Source organism: Callorhinchus milii, unplaced genomic scaffold (genome assembly GCF_018977255.1).
Source record: "Callorhinchus milii isolate IMCB2004 unplaced genomic scaffold, IMCB_Cmil_1.0 Scaffold5, whole genome shotgun sequence".
NCBI classification, from domain to species: Eukaryota; Metazoa; Chordata; class Chondrichthyes; order Chimaeriformes; family Callorhinchidae; genus Callorhinchus; species Callorhinchus milii.
Genome location: NW_024704746.1, coordinates 55,260,552 through 55,282,875, shown reverse-complemented (window position 1 = coordinate 55,282,875; position 22,324 = coordinate 55,260,552). Strand labels below are relative to the sequence as shown.

The 22,324-nt window shown below is 39.1% G+C and overlaps 1 protein-coding gene across 1 annotated transcript in view; it reads left to right on the top strand.

The window, feature by feature from the left end:
* The first annotated feature begins 8,144 nt into the window (after nucleotides 1-8,144).
* lamb4 (laminin, beta 4) overlaps nucleotides 8,145-22,324 on the top strand; it is a 69,689-nt gene continuing 55,509 nt past the window's right edge. Inside the window, exons 1-8 of the mRNA XM_042335441.1 lie at nucleotides 8,145-8,169; nucleotides 8,635-8,792; nucleotides 12,090-12,225; nucleotides 14,962-15,035; nucleotides 17,631-17,819; nucleotides 18,512-18,575; nucleotides 21,111-21,319; nucleotides 22,032-22,152. Coding sequence (XP_042191375.1) covers nucleotides 8,145-8,169; nucleotides 8,635-8,792; nucleotides 12,090-12,225; nucleotides 14,962-15,035; nucleotides 17,631-17,819; nucleotides 18,512-18,575; nucleotides 21,111-21,319; nucleotides 22,032-22,152 — 976 coding nt within the window. The remainder of the gene's footprint in view (nucleotides 8,170-8,634; nucleotides 8,793-12,089; nucleotides 12,226-14,961; nucleotides 15,036-17,630; nucleotides 17,820-18,511; nucleotides 18,576-21,110; nucleotides 21,320-22,031; nucleotides 22,153-22,324) is intronic.

The following is a 22,324-nucleotide window of genomic DNA, read 5'->3' as shown; positions in this document are numbered from 1 at the left end:
TTAGAATAAAATATGCTTTTCTTATTATATAAGTATATATAGGGGGAAAGGGGGTAATATATTTTTTGAAGAAAACAAGTCAATATTAGAGCTTTTCTCACAGATCCTGTGTTGGATTTGATATAGTGTCTTACCTTATCTCTAAAATGTCTCACGGCACTTTACAACACTTCCCGAGTGTGGTGACTGCAGATTTAGAGTGCTGTAGGTATTTGTACTTAAACATAACCACTAAAAAATTACAAATGTGATGATGATGATAATAATAGTGATATTCCTTACATTTGGTATAATGCATTTCATATCAAGAGCATGTCTTAAAGCTCTTTGCAGGATAGACTGTGAAGTGATTGTGTGTTTATATCAGTGAATTATCAAGATAGCAATCTGGATAAACAATTGCCTCAGTATGAACGAAAGGGAGGAAAGTATCCATGGATTTCACTCCTTACTGCAATCCAGTAATCTCTGCTGGCAGAGCACCTGCATACCACCTTCAGAAGAAGATTAAAGAAGATTTAACCTTAGATTAGACCTCTGTTGCGCAGTACCAATAGTTAATGTCTACATCAAATTTCTTTAAATGTTGGTTGAGCAGGCTTGGAGTTCTTCAGGCAAGATGTATGCTTCACATGTAATGGTACGATTCAAAATTGGAACACATAACAGTTTAGGACAATAAGGTGCTTTATAACTTTGTTCAATGTGAAACTGAGCTACACCGACCAAGACGGTGCCAGGTTAAATTTCCATGTTACTGCATTTTTCACCTAATTATGTGCACAAATGTTTCTCCTTAGGTGGTCTTAACAACAAATATGTCCAAAAGATCTAAATGTGCCCAGAAACAGGCTTCAGTGTAATAGATGAGTGGCAGTTGAAAGATTATATCAATAAGAAATCTAACAAAGTATAGTTTAACATTACATTTTTTGAAAAGTATCAAAATAAAGTCTACTCAATAAAAAATAAAATAAAATTAAAAAAGCAAAAGTAAAATGTCATCTTGTTTGGTACAGATAAATAAGGAATTCAACTAAAAGTGAAAGCTCTAAATTTATTTTAAAAAAGTCCTGGGGACTGAGTATATAATAATAATTATCGTTGCATTTGATATAGCATCTTATCACGTCTTCAAGACGTCTGAAAGCGCTTTACAGGAAATACTGTAAAGTGGATTGTCTATATTTGTGGGCGAAATTTGGCAGCCAACTTGCGCACAGCAGTGTCCCACAAACAGTTATGGATTGAAGTGACCAATTTATTATTATTTTTCTTGAGGGATTATTATTAGGCATGTGGAGTAAGGAAACTTGCCTAAGGTTTCGCTCTGCCGGGAATCGAACCCAGGTCTCTCGTTTGAGAGGCGAGTGTATTTGTGGGTGAACAAATGTGAGCATAAATCAGAACTACACCCGAGGGAAAGTATTTCTCTCCTACTATTAATGAAACAACTCAGATGTGATTGCAATCAGAACTTGTTCTGAATTAATGTGCTTTAGTGAAGTAACATTCACAACTCTATAGAACATTCCCAGTTACCCTGGTAAAATTATTACCAACTACCAGAAGGAAAAGAAGTTGGGAGTTNAAAAAGATAGCATGAGATATTTGGCATTTATCAGTTGTTCTCATCTTTTATGAAGTCTCTATAATGAGTCTCTATGTCAGGCTCTGCCCCTGCATGAGGAGTGCAAGTTGTTGATATCCTGAAACATAAAATATGGTTTGCAGTGTGTTCTAAACCCATGACTTGAGTAAGAAATTGGGCTGTTTTCAATCATTCTGTTCACACTCTCTGAAACTCCATCCCAGAATCCCTCTGCCTTTGCTCCTCCCTCCGTACCTTCAATATCAATAATTTTAGCCATGATTTCTCCCTCCTTCATTCCCCTCCCAGTTCAGGCTGTGTGAAATACTTTGAAACAGTAGGAAATTGTTAATAATTGTTGTTATTAATAAACATTTGAGGCAGAAGCATATAAGAGAATATAAGGGAAAGGGTAGAATTGGGATTAGAGAAATTAGCTCCAGTGGATGAACTAGAATCAATATAGCTCGATGGGCCAAGTGGACTCTTCAGACACTGAATTTTAATTTCATTCCATCATTAAAAGTTTTGATTTCCAGTAAGGTTGTGACTGTTTTAAAATGAGGCTCACTGGACAGGACACAACACAGGAAGACTTTTTATTAGAAACTGAGGATTCTCATCAACAACTTTACTGAGAATTTTATGTTATGTGTTTATTAGGATAATTATTATTTTACATAAAATAGCAGTTTGTATACACTGTGCACAACATTATTCACTGATTATTATTATTAACACAGTTCATGGTGCTGCAGAATTTTTTTATCTGCAAAATTGTTGGCCAGGTAATGGGAAAAAGTTGTTTCTCTTTTCAAATATTGGATTTTTAATGTCTACTTAAAAAGGGAGATGGGACCTTGTTGAATGTCTCATACAATGGACGGTACCTCCCACAATTCAATGTTCTCCAACCTACAGTGTCATCCTAGAATGTGATTCCTGATGTGGAGTTTCAACTCTCAACCTCTCACGAGGAGGCGACTAATTGAGCCAGACTGACACGCTGATTGGAGTCCAAAAAGGGCACAGATTGGATATTTCTTACACAAATCATGTTGTTATGGTTTTGAAAAAATATGATTATGATTTTATGTTTTCATTTCAGAAAAGGTATCATTAGGCCTAAACATATAGAAAGGAATGAAACCGCAGTTTGTCACCTTACTTGGTGAGTATAGACAAACCCAATGCCTCATTAATCAGAAAAATACATGAAGCATATTTGGAAAGTTAACAGAGAGCAAAAGGAAGAGGGAGAAAGAAAAGTAAAAGAAAGAGAAATGTCTTCATTTGGAAAAGAGTATAAAAAAGACACATTTTAGTGTCTTTACATTAGAAAAACAGCCAACCTGATGGAGTCCTGTAGCTCAGTGGTTAGAGCACTCGCTTTGCAAGTGAGAGACCTGAGTTCAATTCCAGGCAGAGGGCGAAACCTTGGGCAAGTTTCCTTACTCCACACAGAGCCTAATAATAATCCCTCCAAAATCAAAAACAATAATAAATTGGTCATTTTCAATCTATGACTGTTTGTGGGACATTGCTGTGCGCAATTGGCTGCCGCGTTCGCCCACAAATATACAGTCAATTCACTTTACAGTGTGTTCTGTGAAGCGCTTTGGGACGTCCTCCCGACGTGAAAAGCGCTATATCAAATGCAAGGATTATTATTATTATTAAGAGAGGTCAGGATGTCTAGTCAAGTTTAACTGTTACAAAAACAGTGATTGCTGGGAATACTCAGCAGGTCAGGCAGCATCTATGGAGAAAGGTATGTGGGTCAAAGTTTCGGGTCCATGACCCTTCATCAAAACCCAAGCATAACTGTTGATTGGTAATCAATAAAGTAAAATATTGCTTTACAGGATTCCCAGTAACATGTACTCCAATGAAGAAGGAATTCTAAAATGCCCAAGGAAAGACTGCATATATATATATATATAGGAATATATATATATAATAAAATTATATTGTAAGTGTGGAAATAAGATGAAGCTCGTTCAGTGGGTTATGCTATAATGCCCTCAATTCCTATCCCACTTTGTCCCAGCTTGTTGATTAGTAATAATAATAGTCCCATTGAATTTGGAGAAAGGCATTGCTCATGACTAAAAATGTCTGAAAAATATTCGATGGTTATGTTACCACCAAAAGTTAATTGAGTAGTTTACATGACTGTGGTTGTAATTAAATAAGAGATTCTCACCAAAATGTCTGACATTTTTTCTCTCTCTATTACCTTGTAGGAGATTTGTTCAGTCTTGTGTTGACAATGTTGTTATCTTGAACAGCAATCATGTTTGACAAGTTCAGCCAAGCTAAGGAAGAACTCTGTCAATGGATTGTTTAGTTAAGCCCTCACTTGCTTGGTGAAACATGTCCTTATTCAGAGTAGCTTTGTAATAATAACTGATAGGAAAATCCCTCTAAATGGAAACCATTTATTTGCAGTTGAGTTTCAGTCTTCTTAACCATTTATCAAGTGTTAGAGTAATTTAATGGAATGTAGATAACACTAAAATAAACCCAATAAGTCAGCAAGTATTAGCAACATCAAGTTCAAGATCCTCGTCCACACTTATAAGGCCTCAATGATCTTGTTCCTCCCCATCTCTACAACCTACTAAACCTTAACCAACTTAACCATTCCCTCCACTCAGCAGGCTCCATGTGCCCCAGCTTGCCCACTCGACCTTCGGTGGTCTAGCCTTCATCCTTTCTGCCCCACCCTCTGGAACTCCATCCCGGAAACCCTTCACTTCATCCTCATAATAATAATAATAATCCTTGCATTTGATATAGCGCCTTATCACATCTTTGAGATGGCTGAAAGTGCTTCAAAGAATACACTGCAAAGTGAATTGACTGTATATTTTGTGGGCGAAACGTGGCAGCCAATTGCACACAGCAGTGTCCCACAAACAGTTGTGGATTGAATAATAATAATAATAACCCTTGCATTTGATATAACGCTTTTCACGTCTTCTTGATGTCTCAAAGCGTTTCACAGAATATGCTGTAAAGTGAATTGACTGTATATTTTTGGGCGAAATTCGGCAGCCAATTGCGCACAGCAGTGTCCCACAAACAGTCGTGGATTGAAAATGACCAATTTATTATTGTTTTTTGTTTTGAAGGGATTATTATTAGGCGTGTGGAGTAAGGAAACTTGCCCAAGGTTTCGTCCTGCCTGGAATTGTACCCAGGTGTCTCGCTTGCAAGGCGACCGCTCTAACCACTGAGCTACAGGACTCCAAATTATTCTCGTTTTTTTATTATTTATTTTTTGAAGGGATTATTACCCCCAGAAAAATGATCCACCAATCGACTAACAACCGGGATCCTACTTACTCAGTAAGTAAACAGAGTCATTTGGAGTAAGGAACCTTGCCTAATAATTCACCCTGCCCAGGAATTAAATCTGGATCCTTTTGCTTGTGAGGCGAGTGCTCTAACTCATACATTGCAAGACTCCACATAGATTACAGGACTCTTACTTGCCTCTTCCTCTTTGAGTATGCCTTCTATTATCTTCCCACCCCCACCCTGTGCCCTCCACTGCTCTTGATAGCAACCCCCAGTACTGGTGCAAACCCTTCAATGACCAGCACTTTGTGAAAGGTATAGTATAAATGCAATTTATTTTTGTTGTTTTTATTTATTTTTATTTAGATTGGAAAAAACTATCTCCATGAAGGATAAATAAGATGAAAAAGGATACAAATGTATTCTATTTGTGTAACATTTCAGAGAACTCAGAATTTGACAAATTGTTGAATTCAGTATTAACTTTCAAGCTTGTTTTTTTGCAAGTCTTAAAAGAACTTGCAGAAAAAAAGGCTTCAAAATTAAGATTGTATTAAAGAATTTACCAAATTCTAGCACTCTAAAATGTCACATAAACAGAGTAAATCCAGACTCAGGTCAAATTTCTCCCTAAGGATGCTGCACTACTGTGGTACAATAGGCCCAGTATATTCCCCAGTATATGTGACAGATCTGATTTCTGGCTTTAATTTTCCCTTTGGTTGCAGCAGCATGAAAACTAATCCAAATTCAAATGCAAGTAAGTTATTAGTGTTGGATACTCCTTTAAGAGTAAATTGACAATTAACAAAACATAGAAACAGGAATAGGCTATTCAGCCCCTCGAGGCTGTTCCACCATTTTATAAAATCATGGCTGATCTGTACCTCAACTCCAGTTACCCGGCCTTGCCCCATATCCCTTAATACCCTGACCTTGAAAATGTGAATGGATCCAGCATCCACAACCTTTTGGGGGAGAGAGTTCCAGATTTCCACTACCCTTTGAGTGAAAAACTGCCTCCCGAATTCACTCCTAAATGGCCTAGCTCTAGTTTTAAGATTATCCCCTTGTTCTGGATTCCCCAATCAGAGGAAATAGTTTCTCTGTAGCTACCCTATCAAATCCCTTTATTATTTTTAAAACTTCAATCAGATCACAACTCAACGTGCTAAACTCAAAGGAATAGAGACTAAGTTTAAACAACCCGTCCTCATAATATAAGCCTTTAATCCCTGGTATCATTCTGGTGAATCTGTGCTGACCTCCCTCCAGAGCTAATATACTTACTGAGGTGTGGTGTCCAAACCTGAACATGGTACTCCAGGTAGGGGTCCGACCAAGGCTCTATACAGTTGAAGCATCATTTCCTCTCCTTCATATTGCAGCTCCCTTGAGATAAAGACCAACATAAATCAATTAACCAATCAATAAATCAATAAATGCATGCCTGCTTTTTTGATAAATTTTGCACATGTGAGCTTGTTTTTTATGGGATTTGTGTACATGGACATCCAAATCCCTTTGATCCTCCACTGTTCTTATTTTCTTCCCATTTAGAAAATATTCTGTTTTGCTATTTTTGGATCCATAGTGGATGACCTCACACTTCCCCACATTGAATTCCATCTGCCACAGTTTTGCCCACTGACTTTATCTATCTAAGTCCCTTTGTATCTCCCTGATAAGAGATTCCAGGAACTTCCCCATAACTGAAGTTAAGCTGACATTTCTGTAGCTACCTGATTTCTCCCTTGTTAAATAATGGAGTGACATTTGCAATTCTCCAATCCAAGGGCCAATAAGAAGGGCAGGAAGTACAAAAGGACACTGGGCATGGGACAAAGTGTATGGCTTATGGTGGGAGGAGTATTGCGTGTTTGGATTGACAAATAAAGAAGCTTATTAGCACACCCTTGAGTTGGATTGAGTGATGTTGCAATTAGTGTTAAATTGTTGTAAAGGAACCATTTCTCTGAAGCATGCTATAAAACTCAATTTAACTCAGGAAAGTTTAAATATCTCCATTTTCAGACTTCTGTCTGAGATTTTGTTAGGAAAGGGTGTCTGAACTGTCTTATCAGTAAATAAAAAACTCCTGTGATTTTTATTTGTGATTTATATAGTGCACTGAAGGAGCAGGGCACCTGCTAAAATGAACCTTTTAAAATCAAAACTTACAGATAAGAACCATCTTTCTTCTCCAAAATCCTGAACATAAATATATACCTTTCCTACTCTTCTCTGTGGGTTTTCATCTACTCGCCCCAGTTGCCATGCATTATGCAATAGGTATATCTGATGTATTTTAAGAGATTTCATTTATGAAGCAATGTTACATACAGGAAGGGAGCCTCAATCACAACCAGCCCAAATTATGGCTGACACATACTATCAACAAGCCTGTAGCTTTCCAGCCATCTTTTATTCTGAAACAAAATTGCACACAAATAAATTAAATAAATAAATATCTATTCATTTAACTAGGTTGGTAATTACAAGTAAGCTTGCATAAGTTGTATTATTCGTGACCATAACATTTAATATGACTTAATATGAATTATGAGGTACAGGCAAAATCACATAAATCGTATCAGCTGAATTAATACCACTTACACAAGTTAAGAATCTCTTTTGTGACATAACGGGACAAGAGCTCGCTTTGCGCACTTGTTCGAAGGCAGCGCGAAGTTTGCATGCAGTACTTCATCAACAAAAACAAACTTGCATTTATATAACACCCCTCATGCAGGGTAGCGTTCCAGACCACTTAAGCAGCAGGTAAGTGCAATGCAGTGACAAGTCAAGACCTTGTTTGCTGCATTAGTTTCATAAGCAGCACTTCAATGTGGCTGATAAGTTTAGATGCGGCGATATGAATTCGGAGATGGTTTGCATAGGATTTAGAATTATTTGGGACTAAGAAACCGCCATGACTTAGTCGTTTATCTGACCACTAAAATACACTATTGCAAAGAATTCTAAGTGATTTTTGGTAGGAAAATGAATGGGACATGGGTTCATGTACAATTTAGGTTAGGTGATTCTATGACTTAAGATGACGTAACAATAACAATAAAATTACATTTGTATAGCCCCTTTCACGTCGGGAGGACATTCCAAGGTATGTTTGCTTGTAATTGGGCCTTGCTGTAGTGTCTCTCAATAATAAGAATTTAGTAATTAATTGGGCCTTGCTGTATTGTTCCTCAATAATGAGGATTTTGATGCTTCTCAATATTTCTAAATGGATGTTTCTGGTGCTTATTCAAGTAAGAAATGTCTCTCCTGGGGAATGAAACTTTAAACATTGGTTGTCAGTTATAAGCATCAAGATAAAGAGCATCAAGAGCATCAAGGTATGAGGTCAGGTAAACACAGGTTAACTGCAGAATGGTTATTTCAAATGTAATGCAACAACCTGCTGCAAAGATATGAATTTTCCATTCGCTTTACAGTCATTTTTATTCTTAATCCAGCTATTAAAAAAAAATGATGGGCTCTCCCTCGCTATAACTAGGAACAGAGTTGACACTGCCCTATCTCATTTCTCTTTGGACCCTCACAGCCACCAGAGAAGCATTTCATTTCAAGATTCAAACTCAGATAAAACTTAAAGTGATAGTGTTTGACTCATTGTTCCAACTTCCCCTCAATGTGCTCGTCACTAAACGATCAAGAATAATTACAAGGATGTTACACTTCTTTTATTCTAATATGTCTTGTATGTTCTGCAGTCCTGATAAACTTTGCACATGCTCAAGATGACTGCAACACCGGTCCCTGTTACCCTCCTCTTGGAGACTTACTTGTGGGTCGAAGCAATAAGTTATCTGCTTCTTCAACCTGTGGTATGAATGGACCTGAACAATACTGCATCATTGGACATTTACAGGTCAGTAAAAGCTTCTCGAAAATATTTAGCACAAGCAAAACATACAAAATATATGCTATTCCTTACAGATCACAAAAAGTGTATTTTCTTAAGCTCTTCATTTTAATAGAACTTATTGAATCCTTATGCCACTACTGCCTAAATTCTAGGCTGATTTCTGAACACTATTGCAAGTTATTATAAAAGCATGGAGAAAATGCCAACCATTCTTCAACAATCCCTATTTTGCATGTTACCAAAGCAGAAGGTATTTATGCATGTTCAAAGTCCTCCAATTTTCTCCCTAAATTCCTCTTATGCTATATACATGATAGAACATGTTATGATAGAAAGGCATCTGTACTGCTAAATAGTTCAAGTCAATAGGCATCTGTAGTGCTGTTGAGATGGGTCATTATCAGGCAAGCTATGACACGTTATAGAGCATAAAAATGTTAAATATCAATAAGTATCCAGTTTATTCAGAACTCTGCCGCTCACATACTGACCTGGATCAAACTCTGTCCCCACATCTCACCAGTTCTGGCCAGGCTCCACTGGCTCCCCATCACTGAACAGATTGACTTCAAGATCCTCACACTCGTGTTCAAATCCCTTCACTCCCTAGCATCTCCCTACTTCTCCGATCTCCTCACTACCCAATCCATTACCTAACATCTCCACTTAACTGCCACCGGCCTCCTGCTCGTCCCTCGCACACTCCGCCCTACCATCAGAGGTCGCACTTTCAGCCACTACACCCTGAAACTCTGAACACTTACCCTCAATCCCTCTGCCTTGCCCTTCTCTCCCCTTTTTCAAGTCCCGCCTGAAAACCTTCCTCTTCGAATGTGCTTACAGCCACCTCCCCCACACCCCGGCTCAGAGTCAGGCTCCACAACTGTTAAGCGCTCTGATATGCACCCCGGCTCAGAGTCAGGCTCCACAACTGTTAAGCGCTCTGATATGCTATCCTGCGTGGAGGGCCCTATATAAATGCCAACTGTTGTTGTAAGAGTCAGAGTTTTTCGTACTTTTAGAAAATTACATGGCATTTCAAGAAATAAAGGATTTGTGAATATATTTCAAAAACAAGTCTCTATAGCCTACTATTAATGGTAAAGGTTGACAGAAAGGCTAAGTAACAAATTCTTCAGTACATGTTTAAACTAATATGAAAGACATTTGTACAATAGACATAACAGAAAGGTTTCATTATTTATGCACATTTATGCATGATTGTTCATGTTTGCTTATTATTACATGATCACGCATATAGTTCAGATGAAGAATGCCCTTTGACCCACCTGATCTCACCTTTCCAGAATACCCACCATACCATCCTCCCATCACCACATCAAGCTCTTTTTTTATAAAGATTTCAACATCTTGACCTGAACCACCCTTCGTGGGAAATCGCTCCAGTCATTAATTACCCCCTGGGTAAAGAAAAACTTCTTGGTATCTGTCCTGAAGTTGCTCTTTGCAACTCAAGAGCATGTCCTCTTGTTCTACCGTCTTGGTGCATCCTATAGTATTATTCTGGGGTTACTCCTTTGACCCAATTAAAATATTGTACATCTCTGTAAGGTCCCCTTTCATCTCTCAAGTCTAAAGAGCTCTAGCTTGTCTAATCGTTGCTCATAGCTCATTCCCCTTCCCTCCTCAGCTTACCCCTCCATCTTGGGTTTCCAGTCAGCTTTGTGATCCTTCTGACAAGTCGGAATGTATAATATCAATGTAATTGTTGTTATTCAGTCAAACAGTATTCAGTTCACAAGCACAGATTTGTGATAAATTTACATCGGTATATGAAAATTCTTACCAACTGTTGCAAAGCAAAATTGGAATATTTTGTTATTAAATAAATATTTAATAAATAAATATTTTGTTATTAAATAAATAGCATGTTAGTGTTCCAGTTACCAGCAATATGACAATAATCTCCATATTACACCAGTATTATGGGAAGCATAATCTTACAATAATATAAGTAATGAAGCTCTTTCTGATAGTCAGTAGGTAAATTTCTCCAAAACTTTCACAAAAAGAATTATTCAGCAGTCAACCCCGAAAGTTTTATTTAGGAAACTATTCAATTTATCTGGTATTCACAAAATGTTGCAAGCACCCTGCACAGATTTCACGGAATATAATGTATCCTTGCATTTGATATAGGGCTTTTCACGACTTCTAGACTTCTCAAAGCACAGAATATACTGTAAAGTGAATTGACTGTATATTTGTGGGTGAAACACGGCAGCCAATTGCGAAAAGCAATGTCCCACAAACAGTCATGAGTGACTAAATTATTATTTTATTTATATATTTTATGAATACAAGAAACTTAATATTTCACAATCACCTTAGGTATTCGTAATGAACTGATCCAGTGATAATTGCTAGGAACATTGTCTTTGTGGTTAGTCTTGCAATATAGTAATTGACTAATTGCCAAACCATCCAGCGCAATGAATTTTTCAGGTCTTGGGTTATAGCTTTTTCCTGTAACATTCCCCAAAAAGATGGCGCAAATTCTGAATAAGTCATTATTTTAGTCTTCATTTTTAAAGCCCATTTTCTGTAGGTTCTGTTTTGAACAATTGTGCAAAATTTGCGCATGTTAATATCCTACAAAAACTAGCTTCAAAATTAAGACTGAAATTAAAAAAGTCCATAATTAATACACTCTAAAATGTTAAGAAAATAATTTAAATCTGAGTCTAGAGAAAAATTTATTTTTCTCTCTTGAAGTTTACCAACAAAATAAATTGTAGTTTAAATGGTAAGATTTAATAATTTTTAGGTGCAATATTAAGATTTCAACATATTTCATTTTGAGGATTTCATAGATATTTAAAGAATGAAATTTACATTGCTTACCTCTAAGATGACTGAAACTGTAGCAAAATGTAAATCGAAATTCCATGTGGTTCTAGATTTGCTCCATCAACATAACATTTCACAGCAACCTGAATTTGACAAATTTATAAATACAGGCTTTATCTTTGAACCTGTTTATAATAATAAAAATAATTCTTGCATTTGATATAGAGCCTTCTCACATTTTCGAGATGTCTCAAAGCACTTCACTGAATATACTGCAAAGTGGATTGATTGTATATTTTGTGGGCGAAACATGGGCAGCCAATCTATAAGTTCTTTTAAGCAAGTGGGCTTCAAAATTAAAACTGGATTCAACAATTTGCCAAATTCTGCACATTATGAAATGCAATGTTAATACCTCTAATGTCATGTTAGTTTATCCAAAACTTGTGAAAAGCTGAGGAATGACTCCTCTTTCTCAAAAAAAAACAGGATGAACAGAAGTGCTTCATTTGTGATTCAAGGTTGCCTTACAATCCCATCAGCTCCACCTACAGCCATTTGATTGAAAATGTCATCACAGCTTTTGCACCTGACCGGAAGAAGAAATGGTGGCAATCAGCAAATGGTACGTTCAGGGGGAAAGCAGCACAGATGCTGAATGACAGGGGGACGTAGCCTTTAAATCAGAACAAAACCCATTAGAAATAGAGTCAGGAAGCATTCCTTCACATAGTGGCTTGTGAAGTGGTCCGAGACACTATCTTGCATGAAGGGTGCTATAACAACAAGTTTTGCCCCAGAAAGCTGTCAATAGGAATGTTTAAACGAGCTCTGGATAGATACTTGAGAAGTATAAATTTTAAAGGGTATGACAAAAGGGGAATTTGATTAAAATATCTGCCAAAATCTAATAAATTGGTGTAACAGTTTGTTGAATGGCCACCTCCTGATTAGGTTTTCCTTTGTTCCCAACTACAGTATTAGCTAATAGAATGCTAAACTCTGCCATTTAAAGCACAATATTGCAACACATGCCTTCATTGTTTAAAAGAATACTGCTAAACTAAAACTTCTATCCATTATAGAACAGAACTTTCTGGTAATTTCCTATTATTTTACTGATTATTTCTGTGGACGATAGATTTTAAATATTTAGTTTGCACCTAGTCTCCATGTGTTTAGACCAATCCCAATATTAAGCCCTGTTTTCCCACATCCCCAAACAACCCTAAATTCAACCTCTCCTCCCTACAAACATTCCAGGTTCCAGTCACTCATTCCTTCTAATCGATTAGCCCTCTTATCCCTCCTCACTCCTATGCCATCTCTCCTGATTCTATGTAGTGGACGGTCTCCCAGCCATTAAGAACTTTTTTACATATTCACAGAATCATAGAATCGGGCCATTCGGCCCATCGAGTTTGTGCCGGCTCTTTGAATAGAGCAATTAATGTCAATCCCACTCCCCAGCCCTTTCCCCACAATCCTCTAAACCCATCCTCCTCAAATACCCATCCACAGTGTTTTTTAAAGTAGTTATTGAATCGGCCTCCACCACCCTTTCAGGCAATGCGTTCCGGATTCGAACAACTCGCTGCATGAAAACATTTCTTCTCACCTCCCCTCTGATTCTTTTGGAGACTATTTTGAATCTGTGACCTCGAGTCACCAACACACCCACCAGTGGAAACAGTTTTTCCCTTTCTAACCTATCAAATCGCCTCATGATTTTGAAGACCTCTATTAGGTTTCCTCGTAACCTTCTCTGCTCCAATGAGAATAATGCTAACCTCACTAGCCTTTCCTCATAATGAAGGTCCCTCATTCCTGGTACCATCCTCGTAAATTTCCTCTGCACCCTTTCCAATGCCTTAACATCCTTCCTGTAGTGTGGTGCCCAGAACTGGACGCAGTATTCTAACTGAGGCCTAACCAGTGTTTTATATGGGTTAATCATAACCTCCTGACTCTTGTACTCTATGCCCCTATTTATAAAGCCTAGTATCCCATATGCCCTTTTGACAGCTTTCCTGCCACCTTCAAGGATTCATTTACCTGAACCCCCAGGTCTCTCTGTTCTTTTATCCCCCTTACGATTGTATTATCTAGTATTGTATTATATTGCCTCCCCTCATTCTTTCTACCAAAATGCATTATCTCGTATTTCTCCACATTGAAATTCATCTGCCATGTGTCTGCCCATTTTACCACTCTGTCTATGTCTTCCTGCAGTTGGCTGCTATCCTTCTCACTGTTTAATACCCTACCTAACTTTGTGTCGTCCACAAACTTGGAAATGGTACTTGCTATACCCAAGTCCACATCATTTATATATATTAAGAAGAGCAGTGGTCCTAATACCGATCCCTGGGGGACACCACTGTACACTTCCCTTCAGTCAGAAAAGCAGACGTTCACCACAACTCTCTGCTTTCTGTCTCCCAACCAGTTCTGGATCCATACTGCCACTGTCCCTTTTATACCATGAGCTTCTATCTTTCTTACAACTCTTTCATGTGGCACCTTGTCAAATGCCTTTTGAAAGTCCATATAAACTACATCAACTGCACTACCTTTATCCACCCTCTCCGTTACCTCATCGAAAATTCTATTAGATTTGTTAGACAAGATTTGCCTTCAACAAATCCATGTTGGCTGTCCCTAATTAATCCATATTCTTCTAAATGAAGATTTATTCTGTCCCGGATTATAGTCTCCAGGAATTTCCCCACTACTGATGTCAGGCTGACTGGCCTGTAGTTCCCAGGTTTGTCCTTCTGTCCCTTTTTGTACAGGGGAGTCACATTGGCCACTCTCCAGTCCTCTGGCACCACTCCTGTGTCCAACGAAGATTGAAAAATTGTAGCCAAAGCTTCCGCTATTTGTACCCGTGCCTCCCATAGTAAACTTGGCTGCATCCCGTCCGGACCGGGCGACTTATCTTCCTTCAGTGCAGTCAACCTTTTCAGTACTTCCTCTCTGTTTATACTTATCCTATCCATTTCACTCTACGCTCTCCTCCAATACTGCAGCATTTGGTGCATCTACTTCTTTTGTGAAGATAGATGCAAAGTATTCATTCAGCACATCAGCCATGCCCTCTGCCTCCACAATAAGATTTCCCCCTTGGTCCTTAATTGGCCCCACCTTTACTATTACTACAGATATTTTACACTCTAAATTTGAACAGTTTATTAAAACTAGCAAATCTTTCTCATTAACAAGCCAATATGCAATAGAGGAATTTGGAGTCATGTTTCAAGAGTTCAAGCTTGTGTGTTGTGAGCTGCTACCAATGGTATTGTACCAAACTCATCTCGCAGAATACTTTTCAAACACATGAATTTCTTTGTTGTTGTAGGTATGAATAAAGTCAGCATTCAGTTGGACTTGGATGCACTTTTTCAATTCAGCCACCTTATTCTTTCCTTCAAGGTAACAATTTAAAGTCTTGATGAATAAAGTTATAATCCACTGAAAAATAGCAATTAGTCTTTCAAATACTATTGTGTTAAGTCTTGTTTATTTTGACTCATTGAATGGAAAAATTCACCGGTTGGTAAAGTTACTGATCTTGACACCATGTGCTCATCGTGATTTCTACAGTGATTTCTCCAAGTAAGAAACCCCTTTAATTTAGGCACAGCAACTGGTTTACAAACCCATTGTCTGATTAGCGACTGACATTTCAGAATTGAAGGAAATTTATATTATTCAGATTATAAAAATCAAAATGATGAGAAACACAGTAGGAATGGTACTGACTCGGTAACCCAGAGGTCATAGCAGTTGTGTAATGATTTGAGAAACTGGTTATTTGAGCCAACATTGAAAAATAGCAAAACCGAAGTGATGCATTTATGTACTTCAGGGAAAAGAAATTTGCAATCCTTACCTAGCCTCCATGTGACTCCAGTCCCATATGATATGGTTGAGTCTCAAAATGCTCATCTAAAACACACTCAGATCTTGTAATTGCTGTGAAAAGGCAGCTGTTTAAAGAGACTGACAACCACTTTCTCAAGGCAATCGGGAGTAGTAAAATGCCAGCATGATGCCAGTCAAAATGGCCATATCCTGCAACAGAGTAAAAAATAATGTACCATATTGAACTGTAATATTGGCACTTCTTCAGTTCAAAATATATTGAATGTTTGCTGATGTTGCTGTTTGTTATGCGGTTTGCACATTGTTTTATGCTTGTAATATGCTATCTGCCATTGTGATCATAGAATCATAGAATTATACAACACAGAAGGAGGCCATTCAGCCCATCGTGTAGGTGCCGGCTCTTAGAAAGAGCTGTCTAAATTAGTCCCACTTCCCCACTCTCTCCCCATAGCCCTGCAAATTGTCCTTCCCAAATATCTATCTAGATACAAGGCGGTGTAAGATACAAAGTCTTTTTTTTCACATAAACACCAAACCAAATATACTAACCACCCTCTACGTAAAGTACTGCACACCATAGGGTGGATTTATTTTACAACAACAACAAGATTCCATTTATAAAGCGCCTTTCACGTCAGGAGGACGTCCCAAGGCGCTGCACAGTTGGGTCAGGACCCGAGCAGGGGGGAAATGGTCAGGGTGAGGGGAGGGAAGGGAGGGAGCAAGGAGGGGGGAAATGGTCAGGGTGAGGGGAGGGAAGGGAGGGAGCGAGGAGGGGGAAGAGAGTCGAGAGGGGAGCTGAAGGCTCGGTCAAAGAGAAAGGTTTTGAGACCGGCCTTGAAGGAGGAAAGGGAGGAGGCGGCGAAGGCACTGGGGGATGGAGTTCCAGAGCCTCGGGGCTGAGAGGCTGAAGGCCCGACCACCGATGGTAGGGCGATTGGGGCGGGGGATGTGGAGCAGACCAGAGCCAGAGGAACGGAGGGTACGGGCAGGTAGGTAGGGGGATAGTAGGTCAGAGAGGTAGGAGGGAGCGAGGCCGTGGATGGCCTTATAGGTGAGGATGAGGATCTTGAAATCAATCCTCTGGGGGATGGGGAGCCAGTGGAGGCGAGCGAGGGTGGGAGTGATGTGGTCCCGAAGCCTGGTGCGGGACAGTACACGAGCTGCAGAGTTCTGAATGACCTGCAGCTTGTGGAGGGAGGTGCCGGGAAGGCCGGCGAGGAGAGAGTTCCCATAGTCCAGCCTTGAGGTGACAAAGGCGTGGACCAGAGTTTCAGCAGCGTGAGGGGTGAGGTAGTGCCGTAGTCTGACGATGTTCCGGAGGTGATGGAAGGCGGTGCCAGTTGTGGTGCGGATGTGAGGGAGAAAGGACAGCTCAGTCCATGTATTTCTCAAATGTAAAACATTTCTGTTGTTTTCTAGTTAAATTAATAATAATAATAATAATAATCCTTGCATTTGATGTAACGTGAAATTCCTCTGACATATGTTACAATAGCTTATAATCATGTTATAATCATGGGTGTTCAATGTGATAAATTAAACAGTCCATGTTTAAGCACTACAATTTTGACAATCTGATTAACTAAAACATTTCTAAGACATGTGAACTCCAGAACAACAAGCATACTAAAAAGAGAAAGATAAATAAATAGGTAGCTACTCAATTGATTCTACTCTGGCAGAGGTGAGGCTGACAATGATGGACTTGCCTGATCCACAGTATGCAAATCAAGATAATTCTGTTTTCTGGCCAAGCTCCTTTGCATGGGTGAAATCTGTCTAAAAGCCAACACAGCAGTTTCGGTGTATACTCTATAGGAGGAATATCCTTATTCATTTGAGGAGTGAACACAGCCTTCAGTGCAGTTTTCAATAAAAATTATTTGCAGATAATTTATAATTGTTTTCATATTTATGGTTGATTCTTTAAGATTATGTGTGCAAACAAGAACTGATCCCATTTTGACATGTCTAGCACATTGTTTTAGATTAATATTCACGATTCAGCTTGGGGCACAATCAAAATCAGGGCTGTGCTGATCTCTACTCCCCGTCCATTGTTATATCCTCAAAACAATACTGATCAACTTACATTGTCCTCAAGAGGAATATTCTTATCAGATTTTTTTTCCCCAGACATTCCGCCCTGCAGCAATGCTGGTTGAGAGATCCTCGGATTATGGTCACACGTGGAAAGTATTTCGATATTTTTCATTTGACTGTGGAGATTCCTTCCCAACTGTTCCCACTGGGCCTGCACAGAAAGTGGATGATGTAATATGTGACTCAAAGTACTCAGATCTTGAACCATCCACAGATGGAGAGGTACAACTTTAGATATTCTTCACTTATGGTCAAGTCCATGGCTAACAAAGTTTAGCAGGCAGGTACCATGGTGTTCCATTCACAGTTAATCTGTTTGTTATAGGTTCTCACTTGGGTTTTTGACTTTTGTGTCAAACAGTCAAGTCATTGGTTATTGTAAATCCACCAGTTTATATCAGCCGACAGGGATTTAATTCCCTGAATGTACAAATGCAGTTTGCATTCAAGGAAGGTCATGTATGTCAGTATAAAATATCCCAGAGTCACCAGCTTTTACTCAATGTTTAATGACACCAGTGGTGCCCCCACAAATCCCAGCTGAGGTCTGGCAATAAATAAAACAAAGCAAAATTCTGATTACAATAGTTTGGATAAGGAAGGCCCTTCAAGCCTGGGATCTCATCCCTTTGGAATAGCAACCCTACTACCATCCATCACTGCATCAAGCTGCAGTGTCCTGGCTTCAACCACCCTTCCTACCAACCTGTTCAAGAGCTGAGAAACAGTACACAGTCAACAGCATTCCTATATACATGTAGTCCAGCCTCTTACTGAACCTGAATTATTTGGCCCAAGTATCTTAGATTTAATGTTTAAGCTATTAGAAATATTATAAATATGATGGCATAGTTAGGAATTTAGATTGTATGTATTAGAACAAATAATATTTTATTTAAAATATTTGATTGCAGGTTGTTCTAAAAGCACTGGATCCAAATTTCCAAATCTACAATCCACACAGTCCTCAGATACAGGGTATGTATTTGCAGTATAGTATATTGGTGTAGACCCCCATTTTCAACTTTAAATTACTCCATGGTTTCACCCTACCCTACCTCAGCGACTCCCTCAAGTCCAACCAACCCAACCTGCTTCATGTGCCCTCTACCTGCTCTACCATCTGCAAACAGTTTCTCTTTAGATCCCCATTCTCTTTAACTCTATCATGGAGTCCCTCCGACTCCTCCCTCCCTTATCTCATTCAGGATCTATCTAAAGGATCTATCTCAAGGCTCCAGCCTGCTCCATGTCCCCCGACCCACCCGCCCCACCATCGGCGGGAGAGCCTTCAGCCATTCTGCCCCCAACCTCTGGAATTACATCTCCCAATCACTTTGCCTCGCCCCCTCCTTAGCCTCCTTCAAGTCCCATCTCAAAATCCTCCTCTTCAACCATCAATCACGCCCCCTTCCCCTCCCCTCCCTTCTCCCTCCCTGACCCCAGCTCGGGTCTGAAACGTTGTACATTGTCCAGTGCCTTGGGATGTCCTCCCGACATGAAAGGCGCTACACAAATGTAATCTTGTTGTTGTTGTTGTTGTTATCTCTTTTACCACAATTTTGGTCATCTTTCCCCTTTCCATCCTCCTTGGCTTCCACCCAGAGCTAGGGTGCCAAGCCAGTTTTGTTAAGTGCCTTCATATCCTGCCATGAAAGGCACTATGTAAATGTAAATTTGTATTGTATCCTGAATCAATGATTCCACTTTAATTTTCCCCCTAAACTTAACAGATCATCATTTTACAAGGGTTAAAGGAATTAATTTATTACAAACACCTCTCACATGAAGAAAGAACAATTGAAAGCATCCAATGTAGTCTACGTTTCATTCTTAATATTTTATCACATAAAATGCTGTATAAATAAATACTCAATGAATATTATTTTTTGATCAGCTGGGTAATCCGCCATATATGGAATTCTCAGTCTACTTTGAATACTCTTAAGTATGGCGATGGATTTCTGCATGCACCAGACACCTGGCTGACCAAAAACAACAACTTGCATTTGTATAGCACCTCTGTTGCAAGATAGTGTATGGTGGAGCTGGGGAGACCGGTGAAGAGGGCAATTGAATAATCGAAGCGGGAGGTGACAAATGCATGGATGAGTGTTTCAGCTGCATCTGGGTTAAGATATGGTTGGAGGCAGGCAATGTGGCAGAGGTAGAGCAAGGCGTTTCTGGTCAGAGACCAGATATGGGTAAAGAATGACAGCTATGAGTCAATCCTGACCCCTATGTTGTGCACTGGTTCGGTGAGTTTGAGGGATAGACCGGGGAGGTTGAGGTCAGAGCCACAGGACAGATGACATTGACGGGAGTCGAGGAGTATGGCTTTTGTCTTATCGACATTTAGTTGTATGACATTTGAGCTCATCTGGGTCCTGATGTTTGCCAGGTAAGTCGACAGAACATCGGCGGACCTGGAATCGCAGCTGCAGAAGTAGATTTGTGTGTCATCGGCATACATGTGGATGTTTACCCTGGGTCTGTGGATGTCATTGCCAAGAGGCAACATGTAGATGAGGAAGTGGAGAGGGCCAAGCATGGAGGCTTGGGGTACACCACAGGTGACTAGGTGGAGGCGGGAGGAGAAAACGTTTGAAGAAGCAAAGTGAAGACGGTTTATTTGGTCGGACTTGAAACAGGCAAGTGCGGTCCCACTAAGATGGATGAGGAAGGAGAGGCGGTAGGTGAGGATGGCATGGTCGACTATGATGTATGTAGCGGAGAGGTCTAGGAGGAGGCAGAGGGAGCCCTGGTTAAAGAGAGAGGACGTCATTTGTGACCTTGACAAGTGCCGTCTCTATGCTGTGGGCAGGGCGGAAACCAGAATGGAGGGGCTCGAGGAGAGAGTGGAAGGAGAGGTGAGAGCAAACACGACCAAAAAAAAGGAACTGTAGTATGAAGAATTTATTCATTGATAGCATTGCATTCAAAAGTGCTTTCGATTCATAGCCTTTCTAATTCAGAAAATATTAAATGTCTACTTTTGCCTACACAGTAAAGTCATTTTCTCGGAAAGTCCTTGGTAGCAGGCATTTCACTGTATCAGAGCCAGCTGAATGACCATCACTCTTAAATCTGGCTATAAATTGGTCAGTATAGTTTGAAATTACTACACTTCCACACTGATTAAAAGATTCTCCGATTAAAGGAAAATGCTGCATGATTTTTTGGAGGTGTGAGGTGCACTTAAAACTGACTGAGTGCTTTGCAAAACCACTTTTCTTACAATTAACTATTCCTTTAGCTAAAGAAGAATAAATGCTTGAGAATTATAAACACCGAGATGCACAGTTGTGGAATGTCATTAATTGGGTGGTAAGTAGAATTGAGCCTTTAACATTTTTTTTCTGAAGATAAGCAGGTTTCTGGTCCAAACTTGCACTGCATTGTGAAGTTTGGTCATTTTACTGCTGTACAATGTGGAATTACTATGACATTATACAATTATTAATTGCACGAAATAGAGCTACAAATTTTCTTCCATTCATATGTATCCATCAGAGCTTATAACTTTTACCAATCTTCGAATAAATTTCACCCAACTCCACACACTCGGAGATATACGTTTGCGAAAACGACAGACTGAAGAAAAATATTATTACGCTTTGTATGAAATGGTTATTCGAGGGAGCTGTTTTTGCAATGGACATGCCAGCCAATGTGTTCCTGTCAATAACATACGAGGTGACATCTTTAGTCAGCAGGGGATGGTGAGTAGAATGCTTTATGTAGGTGTGGAATAGTACATTCCTCAACTTCAATTTTATAATACTCTTTTAATATATTGAAGTGAAAAATTAATTGAAAGTGTTCAAAAACATGTAACTACACATATCATGCACCATAAGGTGCATACATATGTTTACAACACAAGTAGACAAACACCCATTGTGTAAAAAAAACTCATTATATAAGCAGAGACATCAGGAAATAATGGATAACAGATGAGCACTACAAATATATATATATATATATATATATATACATATATATGCTGGGTGATCTGGTTAGAATGTGCCTCAATTGAGCATGGGTTTGGACCCATGCCATACCCAATGTTAATCTTTGGTAATCCTGATTTCTGCACTGATAAACCAGCTTCGTTCATGAAAAATGACAAACTTTGGGGTCGTCAGGTTGCCGGTGAAATCACTTCCTGCATGTGCAAGAATATAAGCGTAGACTCATATAAGTGAACCCACGACATTACATACATGTAGTGAAGACGGATGTAATGCACAAGATGAACCCAGAGTTACAACAGAATTTCTCTGCATATGGTATATATGACGTATATTTATATAAAAAATACAGTGTATTTTCTAACACCAAATTGTTAACGGGACACTTAATCTTTGAATAAAAAAGTTACAGGAAGTAATTCAATAATCAAATCAATCTGCATTAAAAATGTTTCCATAGGTTCATGGGAAATGTGTTTGTCAGCATAATACTGAGGGTGTGAATTGCGAGCGATGTAAGAATGTGTTCAAAGATTCTCCTTGGCAACCAGCTGGAGGAGGCCAGGCACATGAATGCAGAAGTAAGCACTCATTGTAACACCATATTGGATTTTATTTCACTATATCCCATATTTTCTAACCATATCCCATATTCATGTCTCACACACCTTCATACATAAACATATGACATAATATGACATAAATATGTCATACGAAACCCTCATACACACCTTCATTACATCAAGGCTCGAC